At 50.3% G+C, this 23,519-nt stretch overlaps 1 protein-coding gene and 3 pseudogenes across 2 annotated transcripts; 2 read left to right on the top strand and 2 right to left on the bottom strand.

Moving 5' to 3' along the window:
- Positions 1–2,655: 2,655 nt before the first annotated feature.
- Positions 2,656–3,345, top strand: LOC116239423 (T cell receptor alpha variable 4 pseudogene; annotated as a pseudogene).
- An 11,653-nt stretch (positions 3,346–14,998) lies between these two features.
- On the bottom strand, positions 14,999–15,567 carry LOC149914879 (feather keratin Cos1-2 pseudogene; annotated as a pseudogene).
- Positions 15,568–20,305: 4,738 nt separating this feature from the next.
- Positions 20,306–21,437, top strand: LOC149914878 (uncharacterized; annotated as a pseudogene).
- Positions 21,438–22,710: 1,273 nt separating this feature from the next.
- Positions 22,711–23,519, bottom strand: LOC149914877 (feather keratin Cos1-1/Cos1-3/Cos2-1-like). 2 transcript variants are annotated; one of them, XM_090125035.1, is made up of 2 exons: positions 23,374–23,519; positions 22,711–23,025 (listed from the first exon to the last, which is right to left on the bottom strand). In XM_090125035.1, exon 2 carries the CDS (start codon positions 23,014–23,016, stop codon positions 22,711–22,713), a length of 306 nt encoding a protein of 101 aa, XP_089981161.1. In that variant the 5' UTR covers positions 23,017–23,025; positions 23,374–23,519. The 2 variants fall into 2 exon arrangements, with proteins under 2 accessions (XP_089981161.1, XP_089981162.1); XM_090125036.1 differs by having other exon boundaries at positions 22,711–23,018; positions 23,392–23,464.

Genomic DNA, 23,519 nt, shown 5'->3' with positions numbered 1-23,519 from the left:
GGAGAGGGGGAAGAAAGAAGCAAACAATAGAGGTAGGAGCATGCTCAGTGTTGGAAGTTTCTAAGAGAGAGGGTCTCCATTTGTGCAAAGTTCGAGTGCTTTTGCTATCACTGATGCATATATGGGCAGAGGACATCATTACCACTTCAGGTAACCAATAGATTCTGTTAATCTGTATCTTGCTGCTAATAAAGCTAGTGGAGAGGACAGTAGAGGAACTGGAAGGCACCTTCTAATATCAAGTTCAATTTTCTGACATTATTAGCTCTAACCACAAGGAAAAGCATATTAATGAAAGCATTGTCCAAGCGTCTCTCAGCACTGATTGGCATGGGGCATCGCCCATATCTCTAGGAAGATTACTCCAGTGTTTGACAACCTTCATGGTAAACTAATTTTTCCTAGTGATACAAGATGTAGCAATATTGTTAACCATGGTAATGCTCCCTGATGGATACCCTGGAGTTCATTTAAAGAACAGGAAGAATCTTGCCCTTGTACCAAGTAGATTAGAATGATATACCTAACTCCTTGAATAAAGTAGAGAAGGGAAGTTCTACTTCAATTCAGCAAATATGGTGAATGCAGAGGGCTGTGGGACCACCACCACAAAAAGTCTGAACATGTGTGATGAGGAGAAACCATATGGAATTGATTTTATGGGGAAGTATGGAATAACTCTGTACTGTATGGGAAAACTTTTGCATATGTAACATAAGTAATGAATATAAGCTGAGCATCTTTTGTGCAACAAATGCATGACAGGTGGAACTCATCCCCCATGCATCCGGCACCAAAAATAAAGAATTTCTGCTTTCTAACACTCCAATTTGAGTCTTAGGGTGTTTCATGATTGAACAACTTACAGTATCATTACTATCTGGCCTAAACATCTCCTGGTGCAGTTTTGTCCCATTCCTCCACAGGTCCTGTCACCAGATAACAGGGAGAACAGATCGGCACCTCCCTCTCTGCTTTCCTTCCTAGGAAGCTGTAGAGAGCAATGAGGTCATCTCAAAGCTTTGTGTTCTCCAAACTGGACAACCCACGTGTCCTCTGGCTCTCCTTGGAGGATAAGCACTTCACCCCCACTATCAGCAGTGCTGCCTTCCTCTGGCTGCTTTAAAAACATTAAAAAACTTCTTATCTTTTGGAGCCCAGAACTGTGATAGATATTCTGTTTGAGGACACACCAAGGCTAACTACGGTGAGCGAATGATATTTTTTGACCAGCAGCCTATGGAGTGTGAAGTGCATTCTAAAATTCAGTTGGACTTCTTTGCTGCCAGGGCATAGTGTTGGCTCTCTTTGAGCCTGATGTCAGCCAGCACACCCAGATCCCTTCAGGATGTCTGAGCTTCTCAGGTGCTCAGACGCACTTCAAGGGTGACCCCAGTCTAAGGCTAGAGCCTCAACACTACAAAGCAAGAAAGACATGATAGATGGTGGAGTCCATGGCAAACAGGCCATTGAGAGAGGCAGTCAGGATGGTTGAGGCTGGAAGATGGTGATATCCAGAACAAGAGAAACACTCTTGCTTTAGTCACAGACATGCACGTCCAGAAGAGACACAGCCCTCTGGACACTGGGGAGAAGGTACTAGGTCCATTACGAGAGGTCATCAGAAGTGACTGAACTCAAGCCTTATGACTGGAGGAAGAAGAAAAGTTGTGTAAGATTAAAAGGAGACGCATCCCTTTGATAGTAAATTCCCAAATTTGCTGATGTCTTGGCTGTTTGATTTCCTTGGAAAGGAATAGCAAGTACAGTGCTGCAGAAGGTCTCCAAACGTTCACCTGCATATCAGTGTACAATCCCTTACAACTCTTCCACACAATTCTGCTTCCCGACAGCAGTGACTTTAGCCATCCCAATAAATGCTGGATTAGCAGTATGGCTGGACATCAAAAATTCTGAAGATTTCAGAATTTGAAATGGGGCAGTCTAAGTGTGAGCAACCCTGAGACACTGCTGCCCATGCAGGGATGTAGTCAGGAACCACAGGTCAGCCTGAGATGAAAACTTGCTGGGAAGAACTCTCCTATGGCAGCAAAAAGGAAGTTAAGGAAGTTGTATGTCCACTGGACCATGAGATGCTAGAAACAGAGAGAAGTAAATGTGTAACATAATGAATGCTTCTTTTTCATCCATTTTCATGACAATTCTTTCAGACAGACCTACATGGCTCCTGAGCTTCATTCACAGAATTCAGGGGAGTGAAGAATAAGTCCGTATAAAAGAAGAAAACCTAATGGAGAACTTAATCCAGCTGGACATACTTGTGCCCTTGAGATGCATCCAAAGGTGATTGATTGGACGACATCGTTGTGATGCAGCACTCTGACATTGCTCAGGAGTCATGACAGTTGAGGGATGGTGGTCGTAGCTAGGAAAGAACAACAGGCATCAAAAACATTTAGCAGGACTGAGAAAGGGAACTCAGGGAACTACTGAACAACTTAATACCTCCTTCAAAGATGTGTTTTGGAGCAAATGTGGTTAGATGCCATTAAGAGACACCTGAAAGACAGCGAAGTGGTTTGGAGCAGCCCCGGGGCGGAGGTGGCGGTGACGGCGGGGAGGAGGCGGCGCGGGAGGAGCAGAGCCGGGGCTGGCGGGGGCAGCGCGGCGCGGCGAGGGCGGCGGAGCGGCGGGATGCGGCAGTGCCGGGCCGCGGGGCTGGCGGGGCTGGCCGCGGTGCTCCTGGGTGCGCGGGGCTGCCGCCGGCGGGGCCGAACTGCGGGGGCACGGGGGGCCGGGGCCGCGCTCGCCTCTGGATTCTTTCTTACATCGTGCACATCTCTCCTGTGCATGAAATTGCTGTGAGAGAAAATGGATTTTGTCAGTTTGCTGCTTCTTTTCTTCTCGGCAGCGGCTGTGAGCAGAGCCCAGGTGCAGCAGGAGCTGTCGGCAGAGACCAGCGAGGGCACCGGCATTAACATCACCTGCTCACACCCCAACATAAAGACCGGCGATTACATCCACTGGTACCGCCAGCTCCCGGGCCGAGGACCCGCATTCCTCGTCAGCGCCGTTAGAGGTTCCAAGGAGGTTCCCGACCCGCAAGGGCGGCTGTCGGTGTCGTCGGACCGCCGCTCCAGCGCCCTGTGGCTCGCCCGGCCCCGGCTCGGCGACGCGGCCGTGTATTACTGCGCCGTGGCGCACGAGGAGCGAAGCCGGGGCTGCGGCCGGGCACGAACCCCTTTGGGCGGGGCGGGGACACAGTGCCGTCCGGGCCCGAAGGGGGCGCTGCCTGCATGGCCGCCAAACTCCATCCTGACCAGGGTGCACCTCCCTGAGTTCTCGAGAGAAATGAGCACGGCACACACAGCAGCCACTGACTGAAGCCAGTGAGTCAGGCGCAGCTGGGTCTGTGTCAGGACTGCACACCATGTGAGTGTGGGGAACAGCAGGACTGACTGCAAGGGCTGTGTTTGACACCTGAGGGACATTCTCACAATTCTATTCCATCTTCTATCCTCTCCTCCTTCCCCAGTGCAGCACATATAAGAACCTGGAAGGAGAGGGGCCTAAACCCAGAACATCAGCAATGTGCTAAGTGAGAGAATTAATTGAGGAAATATCCTAGTGGAATGCAAGGTAACACAATACATTATCATTGGAATGGAAGTGAATAAATCAAATAAATGAAAGAAAGAGAGTGCCCAAAAACCAAAGGCCTTACTCTAATACTGAAGGGGAGATGGCTAGGGTGCACACACCACAGAGGTGACCAGAAAGACATCATTCCGTAAGTCCCAAGCAGTTTTATTTTTCCCTCTGAATGGATAACTGAAACACAGTGGTGAAGTCTTCTGGGAGCTGTAGTTCTTCTCATCTCAGGTCCTCAGGTATTGAGGTACTACCAGCAATCCACAGGACTGCAGCATGAACTCTTTAAGTCCCAGTGCACTGCATGAAGTTACGATGAGGAATGCCAAGAACAAAAATCATAAAACCATGACGCCAGTGAGTTGGGCTACACTGCTGGGTTTCATTTCTCTTCCTCATCCTATTACCCTGTGGAGAAATTGCTGATTTCCTTGGACTCCTCTCACTGGGCTGTCAGCTCATCAGGAGACTTTATCTGTTTAGGGCACTGCAGCCTTGCCTACCACAAAGGTCCCCAGTGTCTCCTGAGTCAGCTCCCCATGACCTCAGCCCCTGCCTCTTCAGCTGTGTCTGTGCATGAGCGTGGATGGCGGGTGCTCACATGTAACTGAAGTGTGCACGAGCTTTTATTTCTGTGCATGCATTGTTTGCACGTGCCTTTGTGAGTGTGATAATGTAAATACAACTGCGTTCAGGCACAGGCCTGCCATAGCCAGGGATATCTTCTTCAGCTGCAAGGGACAGCGTCCAAGAGAGCAGCCTCTGCAGTGTGTCACAGCTTCCCATTCTTCTGGGAATGGAGAATGGTCTCCTTAAACACCCATCTAATACCAACGAAGAGCAGAACCATTCTCCCTTGGTTGCTCTGGAGACTGTACACGATAGAAAGAAAAATCAAAACTCCAATATGATGCAGAAATCTTTAATGAATGTTGACAGAGGAAAATGAGGTCACACTGAGAAGAGGCTCCACAGTACATTCATCCGGTCCCTTGTTTGAGCTTATACAGGGCGAATGTCTTCCTTGTAGCAGGGAACACACTGGTTCTGAGGAGCCTCACTGCCCATAGGAGGAGAAGGAAAAAAAAGGGGACTGAGAGGGGGTAGAGTGGGAAGGAAATGGTGGTAGAGGAAAAGAAAGAGAGAGGCGAGCTATGTTTTCAGAAAGCACGGGATTGCCTCCTGCTCTCAGCATTTCCTAGGGTAGCTAAGCGCGGTTAGGTGATCCAGCATCATGTTCGTGGCTTACGAAAGAATTTCTGCAGGACCACGGCCAGCGGCTTTAGCAGGGCGGGTACCTTCTGCCACAGTAGCGGCTGCCCAAGCCGGACAAGTCCAAGCGCCCCGACGTGATGAGCACGCCCTCAGAGCTGAGGAAGAGAGTAACGGTAGACATTGGCCACGTCAGAGAAGCCACACACTTTCTCTCCCATATGACCATCCAACCCACTCTTCTCCAAATGAGCACACCATCTGTCAAATCCACATCTCTCCATCTCTGTAGTGGATGTAAATTCCCCCTCCTGTCCTCACCTTATCCCCTGAAAAAAAAAAAAAAGATTGCCCCAAAGAGGGAGAGAAGCCAGCAAATTCCCCAGGGAGGCTTTTGAGGTCTTCAGGTCTACAAGGACTGAAAGTCAGAAAGGAGGGTGGGTTCTGAATACCTGCAGGGAAGGAGATTCCAAAAGCTCTCTGGGCAGCTTGTTCCAGTGATCTGTTCTTTCGCACTCCAAGTAAAGAAGAGCTTTCCCATGTTCGGATGGAGCTTCCTGTGTACGAGTTTGTGCCTATTCCCACCTGTCCTGTCCCTGGGCACCAACAAAAAGATGCCTGGCCCATCCTCTTGACACCTGCACTTTGTCTTCTCCAGGTTAAACAGTGCCAGGACTCTCAGCCTTTCATCCAAAGGAAGATGTCTGCATCCCTATGAAATGGCACAAGGGAGCAAAATGTTGTCTTCACTTCATCCCGAAATGATCCGAAAAGAACAGTGAGATGCAACAAGGCTGCTCTCTCTCTCTCAGTGGAAAATCCATCTCAGCCAACACCAACACAGGCATGAACAGAAAAGGATGTAGGAGAAGGACTTCAGACTCACATGGGTACCAAGAAGAAATAGGTGAGAGATGTTGATTAGAGGGTGAAGGAATTGAGCTGCATTTAATAGAGACCCAGCACTGCCCCAGGTCCAGGCATGGCCTTCATGGAAGTGACAATTTTCTGCGGTGCTTGTGATGAATGGAAAACAGCCAATGGCATGAGCTGTGTGGCTGCTTCCCTTAACGCTGCTTGTTCATTTCCTGGCTTATGCCACACCCATTCCCTCACACAGGCTTCTTCTAAGTGCTGAAATTGAGAGGCCATAGTTTTTCTGGGCCAGGAATGAGTCAGCGATGGCAGGGGACTCAACTCAAATGCTGAGATGGATTCAGTTCAGGCTAGTGATACTGGCCTGGGGCTACCCTGCATGCACATTTCTCATATCTTCCTCTTTTTCTCCATCCCAGCTTGCTCCACTGGTCTCATGTGATTGGATGCCATGGCAGATGGCATCAATTCACTTTCTCATCAAGTTGCCCTCTGGATATGTTGCGTAACCTCCTTGGGCTCCTCTCACTGAGCTGTCTGTGCACATCTGCAAACTGTGCTGTCAGCTCAGCTGGAGCCCTGTCCTGCTCAGACCACTGCATCCTTGCCCTGCAGAAAGATCCCCAGTGTCTCCTGAGTCAGCTCCACGTGGCCTCAGCCCCTGCCTCTCCAGCTGTGTCTGTGCATAAGCATGGATGCTGAGTGGACACATGTACCTGAAGCGTTCATGAGCATCTGCCATGCTTCTGAATGTCTTCCCCATCTGTGCTCACTTGTCTCCACTGGGTCTGACAGGGAGGCAGTCTCCACGGGCTGATGAGAACATATGACCATCAGTCTGTGAGGCAGTAGAAATGATGAGAAGCAAAATGGAAAGCACTAAAATACTGAATGCTTTCTTTTCCTCAGTTCCCATTAGTAAGGCTTGTCCTCAGGCCTCCCAATTCCCTGAATCTCTTCACGGAATTTAGAGTAGAACGGTATTCCCTATAAGGGAGAAATCCATGTGAAAAACTTGTTCCAGTTGAACATACCAGTGTCCATGAGATGAGGTGAGATGCAACCAAGGGCATTTGGTTGCATGGTGCCATTGTGAGGCTGCTCTTTGTCACCCCTCAAGAGCCATAACAGATGAAGGGTGGCTGTCCTAACTAGGAAAATAAAAGAAGAAAACAATAATACAGGTACCACAGCCTCCTTCAGATGGTGGAATGAACTTTATGCCCTTCACTCCTTCCTACAGTGCTTCAGATGCCATTGTTAAACATACCAAGGACAACACAATTATTATCAGTAGCCAAAATGATCGCAGAGGGCAAATAATTCCTGAGCAACCTCATTGTGTCATCTACAAGATGGTGGAGACAGTGAAAAAAAACTGAGGACGAGGAATGTTATGTGCTTAGATTTTGGTGAGACCATTTCCACTACCTGTTGTGTAGTCCCCTCACTACCAAATGGATGAGTTATGGCATGGGTTGATGCATAATAATGTAGGTGAAAAACTAGATGATCTGCTGAGATCCAACTGCTCTGAACCATCTATTCAGAGTACAGCTGGGGATAGGAAACTATTAAGGGGTTTCTCAGGGATCAGTACTGGACAAGCAGCCTTTAATTTCCCATTAGTGCTCCTCATGACTGGACGAAGTGCATTATAAGCATTTATATATGCTTCAACAAGGAGTGTCCCTGTCTCAGAGAGTAGAACAGAGGACAAAAGGCAGAAGTCAAAGCCTGATGCTCTACACTCACAGCCGCCTGTCCCAGCCCTGCTGCCGGCTTTCTCGGGCTCCTCGAGCAGCGACATCGGCACAGCAGCCTGTGTGACCCGGGGCTCTGGTAGAGCTCGGTGCCGCGTTCCCGGGCAGAAGCGCACGACCCCTTCCCGCTGCCGGGTTTCCGGATTTGCGGCAGAACCGAGCACAGCCGATCGACGAGGGCTCAGAAATGTATCTCTCCTCGAACGGTCTCGCCTTGTCACTCTGAGCTCTCGCCTCGCTGAGGATGCTGCAGGTGAACAGTTGCCTTTTACTGTCCCGACGGAGATTTCGCAGCCGTTCCTCACCTCTCCGCCTAAGCGTGCGAGCCCGGGCTACGCTGCAGGACACACAGAGCCCAAACCCCGCTACCCGCGCACAGGCGCCCAGCACTCGCAGCCCGGAGCAAGCCCGAGTGACGCCGGCGCAGGGCGCAGCCCCTTCGGGCGGAGCTGGTGGCGGCGGCGAGGAGGAGGCGGCGCGGGCGGAGCAGAGCCGTGGCTGGCGGGGGGAGCGCACCAGGGTGCGGGCGGCGGAGCGGCGAGATGCGGCCGTGCCGGGCTCCGAGGCTGGCGGGGCTGGCCGCGGTGCTTCTGGGTGCGCGGGGCTGCTGCTGGCGGGGCCGAACTGCGGGGTCTTCTTTCCGACATGATGTCCTTCTTTTTCGTCCCTGCTGCGTTCAGCTCGGCTGCCTCCAGGGAGTTCAGTTCACCCCTCCCTCCTGTTTGGACATTCTCCCTGCTCTCCTTTAAATATCCCTCCCCTCACTGCTGCTTGCCGCGTGGCCTTTTGCCCTCGTTCCTGTTTCCTCCTGGCTCGGCCTGTCCTTCCAAAAATACCAGCTCTTTTTTTGAGTGCAGACAACCAGTCAGTAAGACTTTCTGTCTTCTCAGAACGTGTTCCTCTCCTCTGTCAACCATTTTTCTTCTCCTCTCTCCTCTGCATGAAATCTTCTGATGGAGAAAATGGATTTTATGACTTTTTTTTTTGTTCTCGGCAGTGGCTGTGAGCAGAGCTCAGGTGCAGCAAGATACGTCGGCAGAGACCAGCGAGGGCACCGGCATCAACATCACCTGCTCACACCCCAGTATACAAGCCAGCTACATCTACTGGTACCGTCATCTCCCAGGCAGAGGTCTCACATTCCTCCTCAGCGCCGTTAGAGGCTCCAAGGAGGTGCCGGACCCGGAGGGGCAGCTGTCGGTGTCGGCAGACCGCCGCTCCAGCGCCCTGTGGCTCGCCCGGCCCCGGCTCGGCGACGCGGCCGTGTATTACTGCGCCGTGGACCCACGAGGAGCGAAGCCGGGGCTGCGGCCGGGCACGAACCGCTTTGGGCGGGGCGGGGGCACAGTGCCGTCCGGGCCCGCAGGGGGCGCTGCCGCTCCTCCCTCCCGGCCCCGCCCGAGCTGCCATTGCTGACATGGAACGTGTCCCTCGCACTGCTCGGCATCCTTCTCAGTGAGACGTTCCAGCTGCACACCTTCACGAGCACGACATGTCGAGGTCACAGACACTTTCAAGCGATCCCCACAGTAGCTCTGTTGTCAGACTACGAAATTCTGTGACAGAATTCAGGGCCTTTGGCAGTGAGGTGCAGTTTCAGCAAAGGCCACTGTAAGCTGTGTTTCCTGTGAGGGCTACTGCCTCATCTGTGGATCAAGTCACTATTCAGCTTAAAGCTGGCTGCCCACGTTTTGGATGGGCTTACGCTCCGCTGGGTGAAACACTGGCTGGGTGGGTGGGCCCAAAGAGTTTTGGTCAGTGGAGTTAAATCCAGTTGGCTGCCGGTCACGAGCGCTGTCCCCCAGGGCTTCAGTCTGGGGCCACTTCTATTTAATATCTTTATGAATGATCTTGATGAGGGGATTGAGTGCACACTCAGGAAGTCTGTAGACGACACCAAGGTGGGAGGGAGTGTTAATCTGCCAGAGGGTAGAAGGGCACTGCAGAAGGACCTGGACAGACTGGATCAATGGGCCACAGTAAACTGTATGAGTTTCAATAGGGCCAAGTGTTGGGACCTGCATTTTGGTCACAGCAACCCTGGGCAACCCTACAGGCTTGGGGAGGAGTGGCTGGAAAGCTGCCTGATGGAAATGAACCTTTGTATACTGATGGACAGTCAGCTGAATATGAGCCAGCAGTGTGCCCAGGTGGCCAAGAAGGCCAATGGCATCCTGGCTTGTATCAGAAATGGTGTGGTGAGCAGGACCAAGGAAGTAATTCAGTATTCAGTACTGGTGAGGCCTCACCTAGAGTACTGTGTTCAGTTTGGGGCACCTCAGTACAGAAAGGACATTGAAGTGCTGGAGCAGGTCCAAAGAGAGGCAGCAAGGCTTGTGAAGGGCTTGGAGAATATGCCCTATGAGGAGAGACTGAAGAAACTGGGGCTGTTTAGTCTGGGGAAAAGCAGGCTGAGGGGAGACCTTGTTGCTCTCTTCCAATATCTGAAAGATGCTTACAGTGAGAGCAGGCTTGGTCTCTTCTCACTGGTGACAGGTGACAGAACGAGGGGAAATGGCCTCAAGTTGTTAAAGGGTAAATTTAGATTGGATATCAGGAAACACTTCTTTACAGAAAGGGTTGTTAAGCACTGGAATAGGCTCCCTAGGGAGGTGGTTGAGTCACCATCCCTGTATGTGTTTAAAAACCGTTTGGATGTGGTGTTCAGGGATATGATTTAGCAGAGGGTTGTTAGAGTTAGGGTAGTATGGTTAGGTTGAGGTTGGACTCGATGATCTTTAAGGTCTTTTCCAACCTGAGTGATTCTGTGATTCTATGATTGTATCAAAATGAGTGTGGGGATGTGTGAGATTGCACACATCTGTTGGCCAGCAAACAGCAGGCTGGCCTATCCTGAGCAAAGGAGGAGACCCACATGCAGGGTAAGAAAAGCCAGGCTCCAGGCAGGGGTACTGGATGTGCTGAGGACCCCTGCTCACACTGATGGTCTGTGAGACTGTGGGAGTGCTTGTGAAGCTGGTGGGTGAAAGTGTGTGCTTCCACTGGGGAACGGCAGTCCTGATTAGGCAGAGAGGAGGAACAGGGCTTGGCTCTGAGCTTAGGGCTTATAAGAGAAATGGTGTTGTTACCTGTGGGTGTTGCTATGGCAGTGAGTGCCCTGCCTGTGGAGCCAGCAGAGTCATTTCCTGCAGCTCTGTCATCTTGGGGCTGGGAGGTGGTTTTCTGCCTCTTTCTCACTCAGCAAACAGGAGGCTGGGTCTCAGCATGCACCGCAGCTCTCGTCCTCACTGCCTTCCTGGGACAACTGCTGGGTAAGTCCTGGTTTTTAATCAAGGCATCCATCTTCTCCCCACGAAGCGCTCACCAGCCTCACCGGGGTTTTGTGGCAAAAAGCTCCTGAGTAACAATAAACCTTGGGCAAATACTGACTGACTGTTGTAGCTTTGCACCAGATCTCTCAAAATACTGCTGCTGTTATAAATGACAAGGGAAAATGGAGGAGAAATCAGAATCCTCTCCTGCTTTTCTTTTCCCTTCTCTCTCTCTCTCTGCCTTTCTCTTCAGGCCCAACTCCTGCCCCCCCCCCCCCCCCCCCCCCAGATCGCAGCCATCCCTGCAGTCCCACATTTCAGCCTTTCCAATAGAAAGAAGGAGATCTTGTCAAAGTCAGAACAGTAACATTAAACATCTCATCCCATCAGCATTAAGGGGATACTGACTGATGCATCTGGGCTGCGGTCTTCTGTGTTCTCCTGGTTGTCAGCACAGCCACAGATCACACTTGTCACCCTTCACTTCAGCTCTGTGTACAGTGAGGAACTTAGGAACCCTTTATGTTGACAGGGCTGGAGAAACACAATGCATCTTTTCCCAAAGCTCCATGGGTCCCTGCTCAGCCATGACAGGCTGCTCCCTGTTCCTCTCAGCAGGGGCACAGAACAGGATTTCCTCTGGCCTACAAGCACAGACCTCTTCCAAAACCACCTTCCTATGCACAGGCTGCAACACCTTTCTGCTGGACAAAGGACAGGGAGCCTTCTCTCCCGCTGTTTTGTATCCATTACGTGTTGGCAGCCTGGAACCTTCCCTGCAGAGCTGCTCACCTTTGCTTTCTTCTTCCAGATGCCGTGGGGCAGACCATTGTCAGCCAGCAAGGACAGGTCACAGTGGAGGAGATGAATATCTTCCAGACCACCTGCACATACCAGACATCTTACTTGAATGGCTTGTTTTGGTACCAGCAGAAGAAAGGCCAAGCCCCCCAGCTGGTCACAGATCAGGCAGCAGCAGGCTCCAAGCACAACGGCCGTTTCACCGCAGGGCTGAACACCTCCGGGAAAAACAGCCTCCTGCAGCTGGCAGAAGTCCAGCTGTCTGACAGCGCCTTGTACCTCTGTGCTGTGCAGGACACCCTGGTGCAGGGAGCTTCCTCGGCCGTGCAACAGCCCCAGTGAGGGAGGGGCTGTGTCTGTTGGAGGCGGAGCTCTGGGGAAGGGGCCCTCAGCTCTCCCCTGGCAGCGCTGCTTCCCCTGTGCGCACAGAGATCTGCAGGTCAGCATCCTCTTCCAGAAGAGACCGATGTCTGTGGCTTGGGAGGAATGAAAAGTGATGAAGGAGAGCCTGACCTGGAACTCCTCTCCGTGTGCACTCCTGGACAACCCAGTTTTTGCATGGTCTGTGCAGAGAACACATGCTGCACTGTGATTTGTGTGCTCTGCTGTGCCCTGAGGGCATTAAGCAGGTGGTCTGAAACTCCCCTGAGCTTTGCAGTCCCATGCAGATTGCTTCTTTGTTCTCTGACGCTTGCCCAAAGTCCCTGCTGTGTGGGCCTTCCCAGAGTGGCTCTTTCCAGAGAATGCAATCTTGCTGTTACACTGTTTCAGTAAGACCTTTCCTCCCTAAGCTCTGTGTGTACAGCAAAGCCACTGTTATGGGAAGGGGTTTAATGATAACAGTACGATTTTTACTGTGCCTCACACAGGGTGACTTGCAGCTGTTGGCTGCTGAGGTTGTACCATAGGATGGGTATGGCAGACATTGTTTGTAGCTATAAAACTTCACTCTGACATCGTCTCCTTCTGAAAGCACAGGGCCATGGCAAAGGAGAACAGGACTTTTGTGATCGAATGCATTCTCTTAGGCTAAACAGACCATCCCAGGTGTCACATGCTCCTGTTTTGATGTAGTCCATGTCTCTCCTACCCCTGGCCTCACCTTTGTCACAGCAGGGAGTGATCAGTACCTGTGGATCTCAACATGGTCTTTGTTGCTTGGCTACAGGCTGGGTACCAGGAATATCACTGTCAGTTTCTACAGGGATGATGGGCCTCTTCTGCAGCTGGCCTGCAGGGGTCCCGTCAGGCTTTATCCTGGGCATTATGGTTCCTGTCATCATCATCATCCTCATGCTTTTCATGATAGTTTCCTACATCTGCATCACCTCCACAGTTCTCTCTATTCCCTCTAATTTCACTCACCAGAAGGCATTCTTCGCCTGTCCCTCCTGTCCCAGCACAGTTCCCTGTCTGTCAGAGGCCAAGGCAAGATCCAACCATAGCCTTCCTGAAAGTTCCATCCCTTGAATGCACTGGACCTTCAAGGAGCCTGGCAGGGCAGGAGGAGAGCAGTAGGTTGGGCCATAGAGATGTACACCTGCAGCAGAGCAAGGGGAGGGCTGTGCTATTGCATAGAAACCCCTGGCCAGGGACCAGGTCAGAGCTATTCTTTGTGGTTACACTGGGCTTTGGTGGGCTTGGTTCTAATGCTCTTGTCAGTTTCCTACATTTGCATCACATCCAGAACCCTCTCTATTCCCTCTAATTTCACTCACCAGAAGGCATTCTTTGCCTGTCCCTCCTGTAACAACTTTTTTTCCCTTTATCAGAGGACAAGGCCAGATCCAACTGAAGACTACTTGAAAGTTCCATCCCTTGAATGCACTGGACCTCCAAGGAGCCTGGTATGGCAGGAGGTGAGAAGAAGGTCCAGCTGTAGAAATTTACACCTGCAGCAGAGCGAGGGGATGGCTCTGCTGATGCATAGAGACCCCTGGCCAGGGACCAGGTCAGAGCTACTCTTTATGGTTACAATGGGCTTTGGTGGGCTTGGTTCTGATGCTTTTTGTCTTGTGATCCCAGCTGAACCAGCTGGCCTGAGGAGAGATGCTACCATCCTGATATCACGTAGGAATGATTTTCAGTGCCATTGCTGTGCTGCTGGCATCACACAGAATCCGTGTGAAAGCAAAGCTCTCACAAAACAGATCCGCAGGTTGTGCTGATTTGTGAAGTCACAGGTGTGAGTGTGCAGGGAGCAGTGATATTGCATGGAGCACAGGGGCTATTTCAGCTCCAGGGCTCCGGGAATATGAATGGATCTTGATGCCTGGGGAAAGACACTCCAATTTCAGTTCTGTGTTTGGGCTGGTGCACACCCTGGGTGACCGGGGGAAGTACAAAAATCCAATAGAGTGCAGAAACATGTCACAATTTCGCTGTCATGTTCCAGTGGAAATGGGGATATCTGCTCTCACATGGAGTCTTCAGTGGAGAAGGTTTGAAGTGTTGGGGCACTTTGAAGGCATACCATGTCCTGAGCCTGAGGAGAACAGTTCCATGCTTGGGGACGACATGACATGACTGAAAAGTTGTGAGTGTCTGGGCATGAGTCACTATCCCAGACCTTGCTGCACTCATGGGAGTGTTGAGTTCAGAGGAACTGGGGGCTCTAATGTGTGGCCTACTGTAGCTGGTAGCAATAATGCCCTGTGGAACCCCACAAACACAGGCAACTTGGCAAATTTATGGCAGGGCCAGCAGCTCTGTGACAGCTGCTAGGACCACACAGGGAAGATGCACCCTCAGTGACGGGTGAGTGGAAGGGATGGGAAAGTGGAATAGAGACAGAGGGCCATTCCTAAGAAAACTATGCCTTCCCAGTTCTTGATGGCCTTTGAGAACACCTTTCTTTGAGTCTCCTTCCACTATACTGCTCTTCCCAAAGTCAGAGGAATAGATTTCCCCAGACTTCGTGGGACTTCTGTCTTTGGGCCTCCCCAGTGCACAGAGATCCTCTCCTGAGCATGTCATTTATCAGGTTTTCCATTCACATGACATGCTCCAGGCTCAAGGAGACTTGTGTGAGGAGAAACACAGCAAGGCAGGGACTGATGGTCATTGGTAATGGAGAAACATCTAGCAATGTCTGTATCTCCTTCAAGAGAGTGTGCTTGAATGATTAACATCTGCATTGTGCAGAGGAGTGTTGAAGTCTCCCTAGCTTGTTCTCTCGAAAGACATCCCCTTCTCCTTTGGCCATCTCTACGCAGGTGAGGGGAAAAAAATGACAACACAGAAGGAAACACTAAGGGATGCAGAAAGTGTTTAATGAGTCTGAGGAGAGAAATGATGTCACCCAAGTAGATGCCCTGTGTGCAGTGAACAGCAGGAGCAGACAAGATTTTCTTCTCCTATCCTATAGCAGCATGGCCACGGAGCTGTATCTCCCAGCCCAGAGTTTTAGGGAGAAGAGCAGGTCACACAGGGTTCATTTTGGGGGGTACTCAAAGAGATCTCTAAAGGGAAATGAAAAAAATTATAATAGATAGAAAGAGTGAGCAATGAGTATCAGTAGACTTTCTCCATGTTAACAGAGATGCCATACTGGCCACTACATGTCTGTCTTGCAGAGCAAAAACAGCAACAAAACATTTGTTCTTCTGTCCAATGCCACGTTCAGCATTCCTGGGGGTCCTTGCCTGGGTCAGCATGCAGCACATTTAGCAGGGGGGGCACCTTCTGCCACAGTAGCGGTTGGAAATGCAGGAGAGGTCCAAGCCCCCCGACGTGATGGGCACACCCTCAGAGCTGAGGATGCTGCCAACAGCAGCGGAGGTGGAGGATCCGACGGCGGTGTTCTGAGGGAAGGAGCTGAGGATGGGTCCGGGCAGGGTCACCACCACGGGAGAGGGCTGGATGACAATGGTGGAGGGCTGGCACTGCCTGACACAGGGCTCATTGCAGCTGCTGGCCAGAGGGGTCGGGCCGCAGGGCCGGCATGGCACGCACTGGTCACAGCAGGACATGTCTCAGGAATGGAGGTACACCTGTTTGGAAGCAGGACATGGGGATGCATGAGGAGCAGCCTAGCATCACACTACTAGAGAATCCATGCACATGCAGTGCTGGGAACTGAAAACAGTTCAGGGATGTCCAAGGGATTCTTGGTCTCATCCTGACATAGCCCAGTGAAGGTCCCTGAGACCTATGCAGCTACTGCCTAGATCCTACCTCAAAAGTTACCTTCTTACAGGCCTATCTTCCTCCCATGACAAACATTCTCCCCACTTCCCTCTCTCATGATAAGCAGAGCCAGGCATGAAACATAGCTAATAGCAGCTGAGAGTTCCACTGAGCTCAGAGCTCTGTTTGGAGAAGGAAGAGAACAAGAAAGGGCTTCACACTCACCTGGTTCCCCAGAAGTAGGAGACAAGAAAAGTGGATGAGACAGTAAGGAGCTGGGCTGGCTTTTATAATGAACTCAAACTGCCCCATTTTCAGAGGCATCCCTAGAAGCAGTGATTCATTTCTGACACGCTCCTCTTGAATGCAAAACATTCCAGCTGCTGGTATGGGCTATGTGTTGGTTTCCTGTGCTGCTACTTTTCACTTCCTGATTATGTCCATTGCTCACTAATGGCATCTTCTGAGCGGCAGGAAGAAAGACCCAAGTGTTACCAGACAGCACACATCAGTGTGGGTGGAACACTCAGTTCAAGTGTTGGGAGAATCCATCATATGCAAATAACATTAGCGTGCTTAGACGGGCATCAGTGTGAAACAACTTGAGCCTATGTGCTGGGTTTATGCAAGTTCCTGTGAGTATAGAGGTTTGCAGGATTCTACACGTGTGTGCATGAGCAGGTGAGTGTTTGTGAGACTTGTGTGTCCCACATAACAACATGTGTTCTGGTCACATCAGAGGCACAATCTCCACTGCTTTTGCATGAGCTCCAGAGAGAAGCATTGACCAGAAGGGGCCTGAGCATGACTGAACAACCTCAGAGCAAACATGGCACCAAAATGCAAACTTCTGTATCTTCAGTCCTCTTTCTCAAAGCCTACAATGTTCACCCTCTAATACTGCAAAACTCAGGCTTCAACAAGGACTACCTCACACCAATTTGTATCCTGAGCTTAACTCCTCATCCTAGTATTGGGAATCTATGAGTGCAGTGACATTCACCCTCCCCCCCGGCTTCTCCCCGCCACCTCTCCAGACCAGGACAGAACAGCTCTCTCCAAGACTAAGAAGGTTGAAAGGCTGGGGTTAGCTTAATGTACGGGGAGAAAGGCTGAGAAATCCTGCCCAGCTCGTGTGAAACCACTGATGAGTAGGCATGCTTCCATTGCATTCTCAGTGCTGTACAGAGCAGGACACACGTCCCCCATAGTGAAACCAATGACAAGTATACTTCTGCAGCTCATGGTCCTGGTGTGGACTCATGCCAGGGCTGAACACTTGGGCAGTTGCAACATCAACATCAGCCTCAGGTATGGCTGACTCTCAGGGCACACTGCGATAGCAGGGTGTTCCCAGCCCAACCGTAAGTGGAAGTTACAGCAATCAGTTGGTACTATTCCATAATACGCCAAAAATGAAGTCTATATTCATTTAGGAATTAATTGTAGAAGCACTTAGAAGTAGCAGAAGTGCTCTTTGAAATTTTAAAAACACCACAACAAATCTAAATTGATATTGATATAGATTGATGCTGATACTGATGAAGCAAACTCATCAGTAAAACTATGGACTTAAAAAAATTGAAGATTACATACTTATCAATCTTACTAATCAAAACAATTTTGGTTTAGCAGAGAGTTGTTAGAGTTAGGGTAGTATGGTTAAGTTGCGATTGGACTTGATGAACTTGAAGGTCTTTTCCAACCACAGTAATTCTATGATTCTATGATTCTAATAATGTAACAGGTTATATATATCTCTACATATTCAAAATATCACGGGAGATCCAAAGGGATCCCAGAAGGGCAGTGTAGGTCAGACCGTCATCAATGCGGTCACGTTAAGAAGCTGACCTCAGAGAGACTAACCTCAAAAGTACCTATAAACTGATCACAGAAGAGACCAACCACCCCCAGGAATGGGACAAGAAGGAAATCACAATAACGGACAGAGTCTCTTTACAAAGCTGATCTCTGTTATGGGCTGTGAATTATCACAGGGTTAAGGAGTCAATATCATAGCACTGCAGAGTTTGTGCAACGTTCGAGTGAAACTGCATCCTCTTTAAGGAGAAAAAAGGGGAAAAGAAGGAAGCAAGCAAACAATAGAGGTAGGAGCATGCTCAGCATGGGAAGTTTCTAAGAGAGAGGGTTTCCATTTGTGCAAAGTTCAAGTGCTTTTGATATCACTGATGCATAAAAGGGCAGTGGACATCATCACTGTTTCACGGAAGCAGTAGATTCTGTTACTGCCCTTCTTCCTGTTAATACCTCTAGTGGAGAAGAGAGGAGAGGAACTGGAAGGCATCTTCAAATACCATCAGATTCAACTGTCAGACATCATTAGCTCTAACCACAAGGAAAAACATACTAATGAAAGCATTATCCAAATGTCTGTCAACCCTGACAAGCATGGGGCATCATCCACATTTCCAGGAAGCCTGATCCAGTGTTTGACCACCTTCACAATTTCCTGGTGATACAAACTCTAGCAATATTTTTAATCTTTCTAATGCTTCTTGATGGCGTTTATTTAGAAAACAGGAAGAATCGGAGCCCTGTACCAAGTAGATTACAGTGCCATACCTAACACCTTGAATTGAGTAGATATGGAAACTTCTACTTCCACTTAACAAATATTGTGAATGCAATGAATGTGTGATCGATGCAAAGGGCTAACTGAGCATTGTCAAATTTGGGGTTCAAGCAGTGAACACAGATAGGAAGAATACCAACTTCATCCAGAGGGCAGTAGGACCAGCACCACAAAAAGACTGAACATGTGCGACAAGGCAGAACCCTGTGTTAATGTTTTTGTGGGGAAGTATGGAAAATCTATGTACGATTTATGTACAAATATGTAACATTTGCATATGTAACATAAGTAATGAATATAAACTGACGGTGTTTTGTGCAACATATGCATGATAGGTGGAGCTCATCTCCTATGCATCCAGCACCAAAAATAAAGAATATCTGTGTTCTAGCACTCCAACTTGAATGTTAGGGTGTTTCATGATGGACTGATTTACAGTATCTCTGCTATCTGGCCTGAACATCTCCTGGTGCAGTTCTGTGCCATTCCCACGCATGACCTGTCATCAGATACCAGGGGGAAGAGACCGGCACCTCCCTCTCTGCTTTCCTTCCTAGGAAGTTGTAGAGAGCAATGAGGCCACCTCAGCTTTGTGTTCTCCCGCATGTCCTCAGGCTCTCCTCATAGGATATGCCTTCCATACCCACTATCAGCTCTCCTGCCCTCCTCTGGCTGCTTAAAAACATTAAAAAACTTCTTATGTCATGGAGCCCAGAGCTACGAAACGCATTCCATTTGAGGACACACCAAGACTAACTATAGTGAGCAAATGACCTTTTTTTACCAAAAGGCTACAGAGTTTACATCAGAAAATTCACTTGGACCTCTTTGCTACCAGGACACAATGTCAGCTCTTGTTGAGCCTGCTGTCAGCCAGCACACCCAGATCCCCTTCAGGATGCCTGTGTTTCTCAGGTGCTCAGCTGCACTTCAAGGGTGAACCCAGACTAAGGCTAGAGCCTCAACAGTACAAAGCAAGGAAGGAATGGCAGGTGGAGTCCATGGCAAACAGGCCATAGATTAAGGCAGGCAGGATGATTGAGGCTGGAAGATGATGATATCCTGGAACAAGAAAAATGCTCTTGCTTTAGTCACAGACATGCAGCTTCAGAAGAGGCACAGCCCTCTGGACACTGGGGAGAAAGAACTAGGTCCGTTGAGAGAGGTCATCAGAAGTGACTGAACTCAAGCCTGATGACTGGAGGAAGGAGCAAAGTTGTGTGAGACACCTCCCTTTGACAGTGGATTCTCCAATTTGCTGAAGTCTCAGCTGTTTGATTTCCTCGGCAAAGAATGGCAAGTCCAGTGCTGCAGAAGGTCTCTAACGGTTTGTCTGCATATCAGTATACAATCCCTTACAACTCTTCCACACAATTCTGCTTCCAGATAGCACTGACTTAAGCCATCCCAATAACTGTGGATGAGCAGTATGGCTGGACATCAAAAATTCTGAAGATTTCAGAATTTGAAATGGGGCAGTCTAAGTATGAGCAAATCTGAGACACTGATGCCCATGCAGGGATGTAGTCAGGAACACCACAGGTCAGCCTGAGATGAAAACTTGCTGGGAAGAACTGTGAGAAAAACATCCTTAACTCTCCTGTGGCAGCAAAAAGGAAGCTAAGGAAATTGTATGTCCACTGGACCATGAGATGCCAGAAAAAGTGAGATGTAAATGTGTAATATAATGAATGCTTCTTTTCCATCCATTTTCATGACAATTCTTTCAGACAGATCTACATGGCTCCTGAGCTTCATTCACAGAATTCAGGGGAGTGAAGAATAAGTCCGTATAAAAGAAGAAAACCTAATGGAGAACTTAATCCAGCTGGACACACTTGTGCCCTTGAGATGCATCCAAAGGTGATTGACCGGGTGACATCGTTGTGATGCAGCACTCTGACATTGCTCAGGAGTCATGACAGTTGAGGGATGGTGGTCGTAGCTAGGAAAGAACAACAGGCATCAAAAACATTTAGCAGGACTGAGAAAGGGAACTCAGGGAACTACTGACCAACTGTACTCCAATCCCTCCTTCCTCAACGATGTGTTTTGAAGCAGATGTATTTAGATGCCAAGACGTGACATCCGAAAGACAGCGAGGTGGTTTGGAGCAGCCCCGGGGCGGAGCAGGCTGCGGCGGGGAGGAGGAAGCGCAGCGGGCGAAGCAGAGCCGGGGCTGGCGGGGGCAGCTGGCGGCGGAGTGGCGGGATGCGGCAGTGCCGGGCCGCGGGGCTGGCGGAGCCGGCCGCGGTGCTCCTTGGCGCGCGGGGCTGCCGTCGGCGGGGATGGACTGCGGGTGCACGGGGGGCCTGGGCCACGCTCTAGATTCTTTCTTACATCGTGCACATCTCTCCTGTGCATGAAATTGCTGTGAGAGAAAATGGATTGTCTGAGTGTGCTGCTTCTTTTCTTCTCGGCAGTGGCTGTGAGCAGAGCTCAGGTGCAACAGGAGCCGTCGGCAGAGACCAGCGAGGGCACCGGCATTAACATCACCTGCTCACACCCCAGCATACAGACCGGCTATTACATCTACTGGTATCGACAACTCCCGGGCCGAGGACCCGCATTCCTCGTCAGCGCCGTTAGAGGTTCCAAGGAGGTTCCCGACCCGCAAGGGCGGCTGTCGGTGTCTTCGGACCGCCGCTCCAGCGCCCTGTGGCTCGCCCGGCCCCGGCGCGGCGACGCGGCCGTGTATTACTGCGCCTTGGGCACACGGGGAGCGAAGCCGGGGCTGCGGCCGGGCACGAACCGCTTTGGGCGGGGCGGGGGCACAGTGCCGTCCGGGCCCGAAGGGGGCGCTGCCTGCATGGCCGCCAAACTCCATCCTGACCAGGGTGCACCTCCCTGAGTTCTCGAGAGAAATGAGCACGGCACACACAGCAGCCACTGACTGAAGTAAGTGAGTTAGGCGCATCTGAGTCTTCGGCAGGACTGCACACCATGTGAGTGTGCGGAACAGCAGGACTGACTGCATGGGCTGTGTTTGACACCTGAGGGAGATTCTCACAATTCTATTCCATCTTCTATCCTCTCCTCCTTACCCAGTGCAGCACCTATGAGAACCTGGAAGGAGAGGGGCCTAAAACCAGAACATCAGCAATGTGCTAAGTGAGAAAACTAATTGAGGAAATTTCCTAGTGGAATGCAAGGTAACACAATACATTATCATTGGAGTGGAAGTGAATAAGTCAAATAAATGAAAGAAAGAGAGTGCCCAAAAACCAAAGGCCTTTCTCTAATGCTGAAGGGGAGATGGCTAGGGTGCACACACCACAGAGGTGACCAGAAAGACATCATTCCGTAAGTCCCAAGCAGTTTTATTTTTCCCTCTGAAAGGACAACTGAAACACAGTGGTGAAGTCTTCTGGGAGCTGTAGTTCTTCTCATCTCAGGTACTCAAGTATTGAGGTACTACCAGCAATCCACAGGACTGCAGCATGAACTCTTTAAGTCCCAGTGCACTGCATGAAGTTACGATGAGGAATGCCAAGAACAAAAATCATAAAACCATGACGCCAGTGAGTTGGGCTACACTGCTGGGTTTCATTTCTCTTCCTCATCCTATTACCCTGTGGAGAAATTGCTGATTTCCTTGGACTCCTCTCACTGGGCTGTCAGCTCATCAGGAGACTTTATCTGTTTAGGGCACTGCAGCCTTGCCTACCACAAAGGTCCCCAGTGTCTCCTGAGTCAGCTCCCCATGACCTCAGCCCCTGCCTCTTCAGCTGTGTCTGTGCATGAGCGTGGATGGCGGGTGCTCACATGTAACTGAAGTGTGCACAAGCTTTTATATCTGTGCATGCGTTGTTTGCACGTGCCTTTGTGAGTGTGATAATGTAAATACAACTGCGTTCAGGCACAGGCCTGCCATAGCCAGGGATATCTTCTTCAGCTGCAAGGGACAGCGTCCAAGAGAGCACCCTCTGCAGTGTGTGTCACAGCCTCCCATTCTTCTGGGAATGGAGAATGGTCTCCTTAAACACCCATCTAATACCAACGAAGAGCAGAACCATTCTCCCTTGGTTACTCTGGAGACTGTACACGATAGAAAGAAAAATCAAAACTCCAATATGATGCAGAAATCTTTAATGAATGTTGACAGAGGAAAATGAGGTCACACTGAGAAGAGGCTCCACAGTACATTCATCCGGTCCCTTGTTTGAGCTTATACAGGGCGAATGTCTTCCTTGTAGCAGGGAACACACTGGTTCTGAGGAGCTTCATTGCTCATAGGAGGAGAAGGAAAAAAAAAGGGGGACTGTGAGGGGGTAGAGTAGGAAGGAAATGGTGGTAGAGGAAAAGAAAGAGAGAGGCGAGCTATGTTTTCAGAAGGCACGGGATTGCCTCCTGCTCTCAGCATTTCCTAGGGTAGCTAAGCGTGGTTAGGTGATCCAGCATCATGTTCGTGGCTTACGAAAGAATTTCTGCAGGACCACGGCCAGCGTCTTTAGCAGGGCGGGTACCTTCTGCCGCAGTAGCGGCTGCCCAAGCCGGACAAGTCCAAGCCCCCCGAGGTGATGGGCACGCCCTCAGAGCTGAGGATGCTGCCAACAGCAGCGGAGGTGGAGGAGCCCACGACGGTGTTCTGCGGGAAGGAGCTGAGGATGGGTCCGGGCAGGGTCACCACCACGGGAGAGGGCTCGATGACGACGTTGGAGTTCTGGCACTGCCTGACACAGGGCTCATTGCAGCTGCTGGCCAGAGGGGTCGGGCCGCAGGGCCGGCATGGCACACACTGGGAGTAGCAGGACATGTCTTGGGACTGCCAAAAACAGATAGAATGAAGAGAATAAGGATATATGAGGGACAGCCTGGGTAGCCTCTCACAAAGGATCCAAGGCAACTACGAAGGATGTTGGAGGAGGCTGTGACTGGAGGTCACACCCTTTCATTGTGCTAGGCTGTGACTGGAGGTCACAACCTTTCATTGTGCAAAGACCAGTGTGGGCCAGGGATTCTCTCACAGACTATATAAATCTAGAGGCATGTAAGCTGTGTCCCAAGCTCTTTCTGCACCGACATTATCCTCTCTATGGTCTCCCATAGCATGGAGCTCCACTATCCAAGAACATTTCTATTGAGGCACAATCTCATTTTGCAAGAATTAGACAAAGGGCTTCACACTTACCTGGTTCCCAACGAGAAGGAGACAAGAGAAGAGGATGGAAGAGCTGGGATCTGGGTTGCCTTTTATACTGGTCCCTTATTGCTGCAGGCCCAGAGACACCCTTGATACAGGCAGTAATTTTCTGACAA

The sequence above is a fragment of the Phasianus colchicus genome, chromosome 26 (genome assembly GCF_987193195.1).
Source record: "Phasianus colchicus chromosome 26, bPhaCol1.hap1.1, whole genome shotgun sequence".
In the NCBI taxonomy this organism is placed as follows: domain Eukaryota; kingdom Metazoa; phylum Chordata; class Aves; order Galliformes; family Phasianidae; genus Phasianus; species Phasianus colchicus.
Note: the sequence above shows the minus strand (reverse complement) of the source record. Positions and strands in the feature narration are given on the sequence as shown.

What these genes read in the sequence shown, in the direction of transcription:
- LOC149914877 (XM_090125035.1), bottom strand. Translation starts at nt 23,016, where the DNA reads ATGTCCTGCTACTCCCAGTGTGTGCCATGCCGGCCCTGCGGCCCGACC.